This window comes from Panthera onca, chromosome X, assembly GCF_046562875.1.
Source record: "Panthera onca isolate mPanOnc1 chromosome X, mPanOnc1 haplotype 2, whole genome shotgun sequence".
Taxonomy (NCBI): Eukaryota; Metazoa; Chordata; class Mammalia; order Carnivora; family Felidae; genus Panthera; species Panthera onca.
The window spans coordinates 57046421-57062538 of record NC_138357.1 but is presented as its reverse complement, the minus strand read 5'-3'; the positions used below and the strand labels follow the sequence as shown (position 1 = coordinate 57062538).

The 16118-nt window shown below is 37.9% G+C and overlaps 1 protein-coding gene across 1 annotated transcript in view; it reads left to right on the top strand.

Annotated features, from left to right (window-relative positions):
- The window catches only part of DACH2 (dachshund family transcription factor 2), an 845266-nt gene that overhangs the window by 642303 nt on the left and 186845 nt on the right, over positions 1 to 16118 (top strand). Inside the window, exon 5 of the mRNA XM_081792609.1 lies at positions 15069 to 15227. Within this exon, the coding sequence (XP_081648735.1) occupies positions 15069 to 15227 (159 nt within the window). The remainder of the gene's footprint in view (positions 1 to 15068; positions 15228 to 16118) is intronic.

Below are 16118 nucleotides of genomic sequence, written 5' to 3'. Positions count from 1 at the left end.
TGCTATTGCTTAAATTCTTTATTTAATATATATATATTTATATATAATATATATATAATATGTATAGTATACATATAAATAGATACAAATATATACATTTAATTTTATTTTTTTATTTTATTTTTTTTTAATTTACATCCAAATTAGTTAGCATTTAGTGCAACAATGATTTCAGGAGTAGATTCCTTAGTGCCCCTTACCCATTTAGGCCATTCCCCCAACCACAACCCCTCTAGTAACCCTCAGTTTGTTCTCCATATTTATGAGTCTCTTCTGTTTTCTCCCCCTCCCTGATTTTATATTATTTTTGTTTCCCTTCCCTTATGTTCACCTGTTTTCTCTCCTAAGATCCTCATATGAGTGAAGTCATATGATATTTGTCTTTCCCTGACTGACTAATTTCACTTAGTGTAATCCCCTCCAGTTCCATCCACGTAGTTGCAAATGGCAAGATTTCATTTCTTTTGATTGCCGAGTAATACTCCATAGTGTGTGTATATATATATATATATATATATATATATATATATATATATACCACATTTTCTTCATCCATTAATCAGTTGATGGACATTTGGGCTCTTTCCATACTTAGGCTATTGTTGATAGTGCTGCTATAAACATTGGTGTGCATATGTCCCTTCGAAACAGCACACCTGTATCGCTTGGATAAATGCCTAGTAGTGCAATTGCTGGGTCGTAGGGTAGTTCTATTTTTAGTTTTTTCAGGAACCTCCATACTGTTTTCCAGAGTGGCTACACCAGCTTGCACTCCCACCAGCAATGAAAAAGAGATCCTCTTTCTTCACATCCTCACCATCTGTTGTTGCCTGAATTGTTAATGTTAGCCATTCTGACAGGTGTAAGGTGGTATCTCATAGTGGTTTTGATTTCTTTTTCCCTGATGATGAGTGATTTTGAGCATTTTTTCATGTGTCGGTTGGCCTTCTGGATGTCTTCTTTGGAGAAGTGTCTATTCATGTCTTTTGCCCATTTCTTCACTGGATTGTTTGTTTTTTTGGGTGTTGAGTTTGATCATTTCTTTATAGAATTTGGATACTAACTCTTTATCTGATATGTTGTTTGTAAATATCTTCTCCCATTCTGTCGGTTCCCTTTTAGTTTTGCTGATTGTTTCCTTCACCGTGCAGAAGCTTTTTATTTTGATGAGGTCCCAGTAGTTCATTTTTTCTTTTGTTTCTCTTGCTTCCGGGGACGTGTTGAGTAAGAAGTTGCTGCGGCCAAGATCAAAGAGGTTTTTGCCAGTTTTCTCCTCGAGGATTTTGACAGCTTCCTGTCTTCATTGAGGTCTTTCATTCATTTTGAGCTTATTTTTGTGTATTGTGTAAGAAAGTGGTCCAGGTTAATTCTTCTGCATGTGGCTGTCCAGTTTTCCCAGCACTACTTGCTGAAGATACTGTCTTTGTTCTATTGGATATTCTTTCCTGATTTGTCAAAGATTAGTTGGCCATATGTTTGTGGGTCCATTTCTGGGTTCTCTTTTCTGTTCCATTGATATGCGTGTCTGTTCTTGTGCCAGTACCATACTGTCTTGATGATTACAGCTTGGTAGTATAGCTTGATCCAGGATTGTGATGCCTCCTGTTTTGGTTTTTGTTTTTCAAATTTGCTTTGGCTATTCAGGGTCTTTCCTGATTTGGTGAAAATTTTAGGATTATTTGTTCTACCTCTGTGAAGAATGCTGGTGTTATTTTGATAAAGATTGCATTGAATGTAGATTGCTTTGGGTAGTATTGACATTTTAACAATATTTTTGCTTCCTATACAGGAGCATGGAATCTTTTTCCTTTTTTGTGTGTGTCTCTTCAATTTTTTTTCATAAGCTTTCTATAGTTTTCAGTGTATAGATTTTTCACCTCCTTGGTTATATTTATTCCTAGGTATTTTATGGTTTTTTTGTGGAACTGTAAATGGGATCTACTCCTTGATTTATATTTCTGTCACTTCGTTGTTGGTGTCTAGGAATGCAACCGATTTCTGTGCATTGATTTTAAATCTTGCAACTTTGCTGAATTCATGAAACAATGCTCACAGTGTTTTTGGTAGAATGTTTTGGGTTTTCCATGTAGAGTGTCATGTCATCTGGGAAGAGTGAAAGTTTGACCTCCTCCTAGCCAATTTGGATGCGTTTTATTTCTTTGAATTGTCTGATTGAAGAGGCTAAGACTTCCAATACTATGTTGAATAACAGTGATGAGAGTGGACATCCCTGTCTTTCCTGACCTGAGGGGGAAGGCTCTCAGTTTTTCCCCATTGAGGATGGTATTAATGTTGGGTCATTCATATATCGCTTTTATGATCTTGAAGTATGATCCTTCTATCCCTATTTTCTTGAGGGTTTTTATGAAGAAAAGATGTTGTATTTTGTCAAATACTTTCTTTGCATCTTTTGAGAGGATCATATGGTTATTGTCCTTTTTTTTATTGATGTGATGAATCACATTAATTTTTTTTTTTTGCGAATATTGAACCAGCCCTGCATCCCAGGTATAAATCCCACTTGGTCGTAGTGAATAATTTTTTTTTCAATATATGAAATTTATTGTCAAATTGGTTTCCATACAACACCCAGTGCTCATCCCAAAAGGTGCTCTCCTCAATACCCATCACCCACCCTCCCTTCCCTCCCACCCCCCATCAAACCTCAGTTGGTTCTCAGTTTTTAAGAGTCTCTTATGCTTTGGCTCTCTCCCACTCTAACCTCCTTTTTTCTTTTTTTTTTCCTTCCCCTCCTCCATGGTTCTCTGTTAAGTTTCTCAGGATCCACATAAGAGTGAGAAGATACGGTATCTGTCTTTCTCTGTATGGCTTATTTCACTTAGCATCACACTCTCCAGTTCCACCCATGTTGCTACAAAGGGCCATATTTCTTTCTTTCTCATTGCCACATAGTACTTCATTGTGTATATAAAACGCAATTTCTTTATTCATCAGTTGTTGGACATTTAAGCTCTTTCCATAATTTGCTATTGTTGAGAGTGCTGCTATAAACATTGGGGTACAAGTGCTCCTAGGCATCAGTACTCCTGTATCCCTTGGGTAAATTCCTAGCAGTGCTATTGCTGGGTCATAGGGTAGGTCTATTTTTAATTTTTTGAGAACCCCCACACTGTTTTCCAGAGTGGCTGCAACAATTTGCATTCCCACCAACAGTGCAAGAGGGTTCCCATTTCTCCACATCCTCTTCAGCATCAATAGTCTCCTGATTTGTTCATTTTAGCCACTCTGACTGGCGTGAGGTGATATCCGAGTGTGGTTTTGATTTGTATTTCCCTGATGAGAAGCAACGTTGAGCATCTTTTCATGTGCCTGTTGGCCATCTGGATGTCTTCTTTAGAGAAGTGTCTGTTCATGTTTTCTGCCCATTTCTTCACTGGGTTATTGGTTTTTAGGGTGTGGAGTTTGGTTAGCTCCTTATACATTTTGGATACTAGCCCTTTGTCCAGTATGTCATTTGCAAATATCTTTTCCCATTCCGTTGGTTGCCTTTTAGTTTTGTTGGTTGTTTCCTTTGCTGTGCAGAAGCTTTTTATCTTCATAAGGTCTCAGTAGTTCGTTTTTGCTTTTAATTCCCTTGCCTTAGGGAATGTGTCGAGTAAGAGATTGCTACGGCTGAGGTCAGAGAGGCCTTTTCCTGCTTTCTCCTCTAGGGTTTTGATGGGTTCCTGTCTCACATTCAGGTCCTTTATCCATTTTGAGTTTATTTTTGTGAATGGTGTGAGAAAGTGGTCTAGTTTCAACCTTCTGCATGTTGCTGTCCAGTTCTCCCAGCACCATTTGTTAAACATACTGTCATTTTTCCATTGGATGTTCTTTCCTGCTTTGTCCTGCCATACGTTTGTGGGTCTAATTCGGGTTTCTATTCTACTCCATTTGTCTATGTGTTGTTTTTGTGCCAATACCATGCTGTCTTGATGATTACAGCTTTGTAGTAGAGGCTAAAGTCTGGGATTGTGATGCCTCCTGCTTTGGTCTTCTTCAAAATTACTTTGGCTATTCGGGGCCTTCTGTGGTTCCATATGAATTTTAGCATTGCTTGTTCTAGTTTTGAGAAGAATGCTGGTGCAATTTTCTTTGGGATTGCATTGAATGTGTAGATAGCTTTGGTTAGTATTGACATTTTGACAAATTTATTCTTCCAATCCATGAGCATGGAATGTTTTTCCATTTCTATATACCTTCTTCATTTTCTTTCATAAGCTTTCTATAGTTTTCAGCATAGAGATCTTTTACATCTTTGGTTAGATTTATTCCTAGGTATTTTATGCTTCTTGGTGCCACTGTGAATGGGATCAGTTTCTTCATTTGTCTTTCTGTTGCTTCATTGTTAGTGTATAAGAATGCAACTGATTTCTGCACATTGATTTTGTATCCTGCAACTTTGCTGAATTCATGTATCAGTTCTAGCAGACTTTTGGTGGAGTCTATCGGATTTTCCATGTATAATATCATGTCATCTGCAAAAAGCGAAAGCTTGACTTCATCTTTGCCAATTTTGATGCCTTTGATTTCCTTTTGTTGTCTGATTGCTGATGCTAGCACTTCCAACACTATGTTGAACAGCAGCGGTGAGAGTGGACATCTCTGTCGTGTTCCTGATCTCAGGGAAAAAGCTCTCAGTTTTTCCCCATTGAGGATGATGTTAGCTGTGGGCTTTTCATAAATGGCTTTTATGATGTTTAAGTATGTTCCTTCTATCTCGACTTTCTTGAGGGTTTTTATTAAGAAAGTTTGCTGAATTTTGTTAAATGCCTTTTCTGCATTGATTGACAGGATCACATGGTTCTTATCTTTTCTTTTATTAATGTGATGTATCACGTTGATTGATTTGCAAATGTTGAACCATCCCTGCATCCCAGGAATGAATCCCACTTGACCATGGTGAATAATTTTATATGCTGTTGAATTCGATTTGCTAGTATCTTGTTGAGAATTTTTGCATCCATATTCATCAGGGATATTGGCCTGTAGTTCTCTTTTTTTACTGGGTCTCTGTCTGGTTTAGGAATCAAAATAATCCTGGCTTCATAGAATGAGTCTGGAAGTTTTACTTCCCTTTCTATTTTTTGAAATAGCTTGAGAAGAATATGTATTATATCTGCTTTAAATGTCTGGTAGAACTCCCCTGGGAAGCCATCTGGTCCTGGACTCTTATTTGTTGGGAGATTTTTGATAACCGATTCCATTTCTTCACTGGTTATGGGTCTTTTCCAGCTTTGTATTTCCTCCTGAGTGAGTTCTGGAAGTGTGTGGGTGTTTACGAATTTGTCCATTTCTTCCAGGTTGTCCAATTTGTTGGCATATAATTTTTCATAGTATTCCCTGATAATTGTTTGTATCTCTGAGGGATTGGTGGTAATCATTCCATTTTCATTCATGATTTTATCTATTTGGGTCATCTCCCTTTTCTTTTTGAGAAGCCTGTCTAGAGGTTTGTCAATTTTGTTTATTTTTTCAAAAAACCAACTCTTGGTGTCGTTGATCTGCTCTACAGTGTTTTTAGATTCTATATTGTTTATTTCTGCTCTGATCTTTATTATTTCTCTTCTTCTGCTGGGTTTAGGCTGTCTTTGCTGTTCTGCTTCTAGTTCCTTTAGGTGTGCTGTTAGATTTTGTATTTGGGATTTTCCTTGTTTCTTGAGATAGGCCTGGATTGCAATGTATTTTCCTCTCAGGACTGCCTTCGCTGCATCCCAAAGCGTTTGGATTGTTGTATTTTCATTTTCATTTGTTTCCATATATTTTTTGATTTCTTCTCTACTTGCCTGGTGACCTGTTCATTCTTTAGTAGTGTGTTCTTTAACCTCCATGCTTTTGGAGGTTTCCAGAGTTTTTCCTGTGGTTGATTTCAAGCTTCATAGCATTGTGGTCTAAAAGTATGCATGGTATGATTTCAATTCTTGTATACTTATGAAGGGCTGTTTTGCGACCCAGTATGTGATCTATCTTGGAGAATGTTCCATGTGCACTCGAGAAGAAAGTATATTCTGTTGCTTTGGGATGCAGAGTTCTAAATAGATCTGTCAAGTCCATCTGATCCAATGTATCATTCAGGGCCCTTGTTTCTTTATTGACTGTGTGTCTAGATGATCTATCCATTTCTGTAAGTGGAGTGTTAAAGTCCCCTGCAATTACCACATTCTTATCAATAAGGTTGCTTATGTTTGTGAGTAATTGTTTTATATGTTTGGGGGCTCCTGTATTCGGCACATAGGCATTATAATTGTTAGCTCTTCCTGATGGATAGACCCTGTAATTATTATATAATGCCCTTTTTCATCTCTTGTTACAGACTTTAATTTAAATTCTAGTTTGTCTGATATAAGTATGGCCACTCCAGCTTTCTTTTGACTTCCAGTAGCATGATAAATAGTTCTCCATCCCCTCACTCTCAATCTGAAGGTGTCCTCAGGTCTAAAATGAGTCTCTTGTAGACAGCAAATAGATGGGTCTTGTTTTTTTATCCATTCTGATACCCTATGTCTTTTGGTTGGCGCATTTAGTCCATTTACATTCAGTGTTATTATAGAAAGCTATGGGTTTAGAGTCATTGTGATGTCTGTAGGTTTCATGCTTGTAGTGATGTCTCTGGTACTTTTTCTCACAGGATCCCCCTTAGGATTTCTTGTAAGGCTGGTTTAGTGGTGACACATTCCTTCAGTTTTTGTTTGTTTGCGTAGATTTTTATCTGTCCTTCTATTCTAAATGACAGACTTGCTGGATAAAGGATTCTCGGCTGCATATTTTTTCTGTTCAGCACATTGAAGATCTCCCTCCATTCCTTTCTGGCCTGCCAAGTTCAGTAGAGAGGTCGGTCATGAGTCTTATAGCTCTCCCTTTCCATGTTAGAGCACGTTTATCTCTAGCTGCTTTCAGAATTTTCTCTTTATCCTTGTATTTTGCCAGTTTCACTATGACATATCGTGCAGAAGATCTATTCAAGTTCCGTCTGAAGGGAGTTCTCTGAGCCTCTTGGATTTCAATGCCTTTTTCCTTCCCCAGATCAGGGAAGTTCTCAGCTATTATTTCTTCAAGTACGCCTTCAGCGCCTTTCCCTCTCTCTTCCTCTTCTGGAATACCAATTATGCCTAGATTATTTCTCTTTAGTGCATCACTTAGTTCTCTAATTTTCCCCTCATACTCCTGGATTTTTTTATCTCTCTTTTTCTCAGCTTCTTCTTTTTCCATAATTTTATCTTCTAGTTCACCTATTCTCTCCTCTGCCTCTGCAGTCTGAGCCGTGGTTGTCTCCATTTTATTTTGCAGCTCATTAGTAGCATTTTTTAGCTCCTCCTGGCTGTTCCTTAGTCCCTTGATCTGTAGGAATAGATTATCTGCTGTCCTTTATACTGTTTTCACGCCCAGCAATTAATTTTATGACTGTTATTCTAAATTCACTTTCTGTTATATTGTTTAAATCCTTTTTGATCAGTTCGTTAGCTGTTGTTATTTCCTGGAGGTTTTTTTGAGGGGAATTCTTCTGTTTCGTCATTTTGGATAGTCCCTGGAGTGGTGCTGGACTGTGGGACATTTCCCCTGTGCTGTCTTGAATAACTTGCGTTGGTGGGTGGGGCCGCAGTCAGACCTGATCTCTGCCCCCAGCCGACCACTGGGGCCACAGTCAGACTGGTGTGTACCTTCTCTTCCCCTCTCCTAGGGGCGGGTTTCACTGTGGGGTGGCGTGGCCCGTCTGGGCTACTTGCACACTGCCAGGCTTGTGGTGCTAGGGATCTGGCGTATTAGCTGGTGTGGATAGGCAAGGTGCACAGGGGCGGGAGGGGCAGGCTCAACTTGCTTTTCCTTTGGGGATCCGCAGAAGCACATCGTTGGATTTTGCTCGGTGCAAGCAAGTTCCCTGGCAGGAAATGGTTCCCTTTGGGATTTTGGCTGTGGGATGGGCGAGGGAGAAGGCGCTGGTGAGCACCTTTGTTCCCTTCCAAGCTAAGCTCTGTCGTCAGGAGCTCAACATCTCTCCCTCCTGTCGTCCTCCAGCCCTCCCGTTCTAGGAGCAGAGCCGTTAGCTTATAACCTTCTAGATGTCAAGTCCCGGTTGCTTTCAGAACACACTCTGTCTGGCTCCTCTGCTTTTGCCAGCCAGACTCAGGGGCTCTGCTTGGCCGGCCGGCTGCCCCTCTGTCCCGCTCCCTCCTGCCAGTCCGTGTAGCACCCACCGCCTTGCCGCCCTTCCTACCCTCTTCCGTGGGCCTCTCATCTGTGTGTGGCTCCAGAGATGCCGTTCTGCTACTCTTCCGCAGGTTTCTAGGTTATTTAGGCAGGTGTAGGTGGAATCTAAGTGATCAGCAGGACACGGTGATCCCAGGGTCCTCCTAAGCCCTACTCCACCTTTCTTTGACATCCATTTGCATGATAAACATTTCTCAATTTCCTCAGTTTCAATTTATAATTGTCTTAGGTCTGAAATGTGTCTCTTGTAGGCACCACTAGATGGCTCTTCTTTTTTTTAATCCATTATCACATCCTATGTCGTGTGATTGAAACATTTAGTCCATTTACATTCAAAGTAATTGCTGATAGATATGTGTTTACTATCATTTTATTATTTGCTTTGTAATTGTTTCTGAAGACTTTCTTTGATCCCTTCTTGTCTTTTTTGGTTTTGCGGTTTGCTGATTTTCTTTAGTTATATATTTGGATTTCTTTCTATTTAATCTTTGCATATTTATTAGTTGTTCTGGATATATGGTTACCATTAGGTTTGTATATAACCCCTTCTGCGTATAGTAGCCTATATTAAGTTGTTGGTCATTCAAACTTGAACTCATTTTTTATGCTTATCTTTCCCATGTTTAGGTATGTGTTGTTATAGTTTATATCGTTTATTTTGTGAGTTCTTTGACTTTTTTGCAGAAATATTTATTTTTTACTAGTTTTGTATTTCCTACATTTACACTGTCACTTTTGGCCTCTCCTTTCTACTTAAAGAGTCCCCTTTAGTATTTTTTGCAGGGCTGGTTTAGTGGTTATGAACTCATTTAGTTTTTGTTTGGGAAACTATTTATCTCTCTTTCTATTCTGTATGATAGCCTTACTGAATGGAATATTTTGGGCTGCAGTTTTTTCCCATTCAGCACATTGAATATGTCATGCCACTTTCTTCTGGTTTCCCAGGTTTCTGTTGAGAAATCTCCTGCTAGCCTTACGGGTTTTCCCTAATAATTTGCTGTCTTCTTTTGTCTTGATGTTTTTAAGATTCTTTCTTCACCACTATATTTCCCCAATTTGATTACAATATATTTTGGTGTAGGGTGTACTTTTGTTGATTTTGATAGGATTTCTCTGTGCCTCCTTGATCTTGATGTCTGTTTCCTTCCCCAAATTAGGGAAGTTTTCAGCTATTATTTCTTCAAATAAATTTTCTGCCCCCTTTTCTCTCTTTTCTTATGGAATTCCTATTGTACAAATGTTATTATATTTGATGGGGTCACTGAGTTCCCTAAATCTTTTCTCATTTTGCATATATTTTTCTGTCTTTTTTTTTTCAGCTTGATTAATATCCATTGCTGTCTCTATGTAATTAACTCATATCTCTCCTTCCAGCCTGCTGTTCATCCCATCAGGCATGTTTCTCATATTGTGCTTGAGTCCTTTATCTCTGCTCTGTTGTTCCTTATCTCTGTGTTAAGGGTGTCACTCATGTCTTCCACTCTTTTCTCAAGTCCAGTGATTATCCTTATGATCATAGCTTTATATTCTCTATCAGGCATGTTATTTATATCTGTTTCACTTAGATTTCTGGCTATGGCCTTGTCTCATTCTTTGATTTGGGATAAATTTCTCTGTCTACTCATTTTGTCAGCTCCTCTGTCTGTTTCTTTGTGTTAAGAAAGACAGTTATGTCTTCTGCTCTTGAAGGTCAAGACTTTATGAAGAAGAATCCTGGAATTCCCTGCAGTGCAGTGTCCTCTGTTCAGCAGAAGCTAGCACTTCAGGAGAGTATTGTATGTGTGTTGCTTATGTCCTGCTGTTGTGTCTGAGTCCCTTTTCCTTTCAGTGCAATCATCTGCACTGTCTCTCTGCCTGTTGTAGGCTGTGCTTTCTCTCTGTGGTGTTAATGGGACCCAAGAAGGCCAGCTTTGAGTGGGTGTGCATGCGGGGGAATTTGGCTGTGGTGCAGCATTGACAAAATTTGTGCTGAGCCACTAGTCCTTTGATGGATCCCTCCAAGCACTGTGGCTGTTGAGGTTCTGCACACCAGTGTCACTGTGGGTACGAGGCTGTGTCCTGAGCTTGGCAATGGCTGGCACAGCTGGGCATGGCATAGTGATTTGGGTTGTTGCTAAGAGGTGACTTGGCACAGCGCATGGTGGCAGTTGTGCACCTGGTGGCTACATGTAGTGCATGTGCAGCTTTAACAAAAATTTCCCTGAGCCCAGAGCTGAGGCTAACAGGCTTGTAGTGGATCAGTCCCCAGAAGAAATCATGTGCTGGTGTATTGCTAGTATGTTAGGTAGAAAGTGTCTGTGCCACCTATCCTTCTGCAGGTGGCATTGTGTTTATGCTAGGGGGAAGGTGAGGAAAATAGCACCTTCCAGCTCCCTCATTTTCATACTCCAATATCAGTATGAACAGATCTCTCTCCCCTTTCCCCCAGTGTTGTGTAAGCTGCTATTTTAATGTTACCTTTTTGGAGGCTGGTGTCTCTTTAAGGGCAGTGACCCTGTTGTAACACATATTTTCTTGAAGTAAAGGTGAAGGTTTTGATGAGGCTTCCCTAAACCACTTCCTACTCAGTTTCTAAGACATGCCTTGTTGCCATGGTATCCAGTTTTTTTTTTTCCTCTTTATTAGAAGGATTGCTTCAGAAAGCGAGTGTGATCTGGTTCAATAAAGGGTGCTTACTCTAGTATTATGGGATGAATTGTGTCTCTGCAAAATTCATTTGTCGAAGTACTAACCATCATTACCTCACAATGGGCCATATTTGGAGATAGCATCTTTAAAGGTGTGTTTAAATCAAAATGAGAGTCCTAATCCAATATGACTGGTATCCTTATAAAAAGAAAAAAAAATTGACATACAAAGAGTTACCAGGGATGTGTGCACACAAAGGAAAGACCATATAAGGAAACAGTGAGAAGGTGACTACCTGTAAGTTAAGAAGAAAGGCCTCAGGATAATCCAAACCTGTTGACCTTTTGATCTTGGACCTTTAGCCTCTAAAACTGCGAGAAAATAAATTTGGTTGGTTAACTGCCCATTCTGTGTTGTCTTAGTCCTTTTGGACTGCCATAACAAAAATCCATAATAAAAATATCATAGACTAGAAGATTCAGTGTCTGATGAGGCCCATTTTCTTGTTCATGTGTTCTCCCATGGCATAAGGGGTCTCAGGAGCTGTTTGTCATCTATTTTATAAAGGCATTTATCCCGTTCATGACCTAATCAATTCCTAAGGGCTCCATTTCCCAATATGATCACATTGGAGATTAAGATTAAACATATGAATTTGGGGGAACACAAGCATTCAGTCTATATGTCATCTTTTGTTATGGCAACACTAGCACACTAATATAGATAGGTAGATAGATAGATAGATAATAGAAAAAATAAAGTGGATATTCAAGCCCTCCCCCTACACAGTGATAAAAATGTTTGACCCTAGAATAGATTGATAAAATAATGTTTTAGCTTTAAGGGCAGTGGATGTTAAAATCAGATGTACTAAATGAGCAAAGGGAGGGAAGGAGGGAGGGAGGGAGGGAGGGAGGAAGAGAGAGAGAAATAGACAATTATAGATAACAAACCAGAGGAGAGGTAGGTGAGGGAAATAGGGGATGCAGATTAAAGAGTACACTTACCATGATGAAAATAAAATAAAGAAAAATAAAATAAAAGGTATATTAAGTATTAGTCTAATATTTTATACATCACATATTTCAAATATAAAAAGTGTCCTACACTCACTTCATATACAGTTGCCTTTGGGAAGCAGGATAATTTCTTATAGCTATATTCAGTGAAGATGGGAATAGCTGGTAACCACCTTCCTATCATTTTTAACACAATAATTAAAAAGAAGAGAGTTGTTGGGAAACATTCATCTAAAACTGTCAACAAAGCATACACTTGGAATTCTTTAATAAGGTTTAAAAAAACATTTCTATTCAAATTTATTTGAAATATGTGCTTGTCACAAGTGCACTCCTTAATCCCCATTACCTATTTAACCCATGCCCTCACCGCCCCCTGCCCCAAGTCCATAACCACCACCACCTTCTTCTCTATAATTAAGAGTCTCTTTTTTTGGATTTTTTCTCTATTTTTCCCTTTGCTAATTTGTTTTGTCTCTTAAATTCCACATTTGAGTGTAATCATGATATATCACATCTTCATCCATTCATCAATCAGTGGATACTTGGACTGTTTCCATAATTTGGCTATAGATAATGCTGCTATAAACATCAGGTACATGTATCCCTTTGAAATAGTATTTTTGTATTATTTGGGGTAAATACCCAGTAGTGTGATTCTTGGATAATAGGGTAGTTCTATTCTTTTAATTTTTTAAAGTTTTAAAATTTATTTTGAGAGAGAGAACACAAGCGGAGGAGGGGTAGAGAAAGAGAGAATTCCAAGCAGGCTCTGATCCATCAGTCCAGATGGGGCTCAATACCATGAAACACAAGATCATGACCTGGACCAAGATCAAGAGCCAGACACTTAACTGACTGAGCCACCAAACCGCCCCTATTTTTAATATTTTGTGGAACCTTCATACTGTTTCTTAGAGTGGCTGAACTAATTTGCATTTCCACCAACAGTACAAGAGGATTCCTTTTTTCTCTGCATCCTCACCAACACTTTTTTTTTGTTTCCTGTGGTTTTGATTTTAGCCATTCTGACAGGTGTGTGGTGATATCTCATTGTGGTTTTGATTTACATTTACCTCTTGATGAGTGATATTGAGCATCTTTTCATTTGTCTGCTGGCCATCTGGATGTCTTCTTTGGAGAAATGTGTCTTCATGTCTTCTACCCATTTGTAATTGTATTATTTGTTTTGGGGGGTATTGAGTTGTAATATACCATTCAATATTAAATGTGGACTAAGAGATTTTCAATTTATAAAATATTGGCATAATTTTAATCCTAATATTGATGTATACTGTTGTTGCTGTGATTGTACTATACCATGTTAATATCAATGATATAATTTAGTGTCTTATAAATCTACCTTTCTTTGTCAATGTTTTGCTAATCATTTTATAATGTGAATTTCTGGAATAATAAGGTAATTTATACCTTGGACATAGTATTAAAATGATGGAATGGTCCTGGTTTTGCTCAACAATTGATCTCTCACGTTTTTGCATTTTCTGGTATTAATCCTGTTTATTGGTGCAATGTTTTTGTAAAGAATTGTCACTGTTGCAATGTGGTTTCTTGAATTATTTATTAAAATCCTTCCTTTCACCTCACCATTCCTGTCCATTAAAGCATAACAATATCTTATTGATCATAATTGGAATTTCAAATTTGTTAATGTAAGATTCTATCAATGCATCAATCATAAATTACCTCCCTGCTCCTAGGCAGTAACTTTACAGCAGCAAACATCTGGATGAAAAGAGAGAACCATTGGGGTAATCATAGGAGTGTGGTATGTTTTCAACAAATACACCAAGCTTCAACATGATCAGGAAAATGCTTTCTGGTCCATTAAGCCATTGCTATCATATTCAACCAAATTTCCTACCTTCTAAGCTTCCATGCATGCTAACTGAATGGCTTATATCAAAAACAGAACAATTAGCTACTTATTTCTTCCCCATTTGATTTAAAAAGCTTCATTCATATAGGCAGGGACAGGTACCCCTCAGGGTTTATATACACTGCTGGAGAATCTGGTGTTTGTTTTTTTTTAATGAAACTTATCTAGTTGGAAACTGGCCAAGACTCTCACTTTAGGATTAGAGATTTACTTCAGCCACAAGGGAGCTTGAAGAGTCCTGAGGAGGAGATTCCCAAAGCTGGGTAAGAGTAGATGAGTGCATAGAAAGGTTAAAAAGAAATCTCTCAGATTCTATAAGATAGTTTGCTTAAATAGATTTTAAATCTTCAGGAAGAATACCAATTGGATCTGAAAACATACAGTAATACAAATAGAGATACTAATGTCGCAATCCCAGAATGGGAATGGTAGTAGAACCACTTACCCCTGAATAAATTAACCACATCAAGCAAATATATGGGGCAGCCCATACAATCATTTTCTTTTCTAATGCCAGATAGTTTGCTACTGCAGTGATTGGAATTCAACCCTTACTCCTCTTTTTGAAGCATTGTGCTTAAAAGGATGCCCTAGAGATAATTATGTGGTTGTTTTGCATATGACTTTAAGCAATGGTTCTGTCTCCACAGTATTCTAAGTCCCAGATTAAGTAGCTATGTTGTTGCAGATCATTATAATAATATAGTAGTCTGCACTTTACACACACTTTTCTTCATTCTCTAGTGTGGAAGATCAGAGTACAGTTTCAAATTGGGGGCCATGGTTTTATGTTTTATTCAGTTTTTTTTTTTGTACGAAAGCCTGCTGTGTATGAAGAGATTAGCCTCTGTAAGACCAGATCTGAGAACAAAGTAACTGATCACTTTGTTTTTACCACATATTTTTACATGTTATCATGCTCTTATTAATGAGTGTATTCTTTGTGAGTTAATAACAACTATTCTTCATTAAAACTTTATACGTGTATGGTAAAGCATTGGAATGGGAGGCAGTAGTGGTCAGTTAATGGCTTTCAATATATTAGCACTTTCGATAGCGCTAATTCATTATGATCCCGGATTTGCTTAGATTGCTTGTAAATATACCATTAGTAAGTGTTGTTTAGTCTTCTCAGAGGCAGCTAAAATCATAGGCTATTAAAGTTTTTGAAATCATTATTAAAATGAGTTATCTATGCTTAATAATACTTTCCTAAGAAGTAAGACTAATAAATTCAACTCTAAAAAGGGAATTTTCACAAAGCCTTCTCATGGAAAGTTGTCAAATTGCAGTCTGTTCATACAAATGTTTTTCAGGTGCAAGTGAATCCTCCTGGGATAAGGATAAGTTGCAGTCTCCTCTTGCTGCTCCTGGACTCCAACATGGACTTACTCATGCAGCCCTGTCTAACCAGCCAGGTCTTGGGGGTACTTCTACCCTCAATCCACTGCAGCAGAACAACCTACTGACCAATAGTATGTATGATGTAATTTCAAAACTTGGTGTTTTGAAAAAAAAATACCATGCAAGACCAATTGGACACCTTTGGCTAGCAGGGCTAGTGCATTTTTCTTCAATAAGGTTTAACAGTTTGAAGTTAGAAGGGTAAATAGGGATTCATTTGAAAGCGTGGGATTTATAGAGTAGAGATAGATCAAGAGGCTATGTAGCAGAGTAATTAAGAAAGTTGGCTATAGTCACATAAACTTAGGCTTGAAATCCACATCTTTTGAATTCCATATTACTGTTTGACTTTGGAGGTTTCACCTTTTACAGGTCTCAGTGTTCACAACTATAAAGTAGGAAAATAATATATACCCATTTAGTAAGGTTATTGTGAGAGTTAAAAATAATAAAAGAAGCTTTTAATAGTGACTTGTATATAGTAATTACTGCATAAATTGTAAGTATTATTACTCAGCAAACTACAGCTAATGGATACAAATTCGGGTTTGGATGATGATTTTAGGAACTTCAAAAACTCAAAACTCTTTCTGCATAAAAATGACTGATATACATTACTGGACTAAAATTTTACTTTACTTGTAAGCAGGAATGTGAGAGAAAACTTACATTATTCCTTTCCCTGAGATATTCATTCTCTCACTAAACCCTAAGATTAGAACAACAGAACAGAGGAATTCTGAGATATTTTAACACAATATTATAAATCTTAATGAAATTCATCAGTTATGAAGCATATAAAATACATTATAGGGTCTTACTTTAAAGATATTATAAATTCAAATGTGAAAGATCCCATAAAATAGAATGTTAAGCAAAGGTAAATAAATAAATGCCAGGAAAGTTATAAATATCTTATGAGAAGTAAAAAAAAAAAGCCTGATTAAAGTAGACTTATTTCA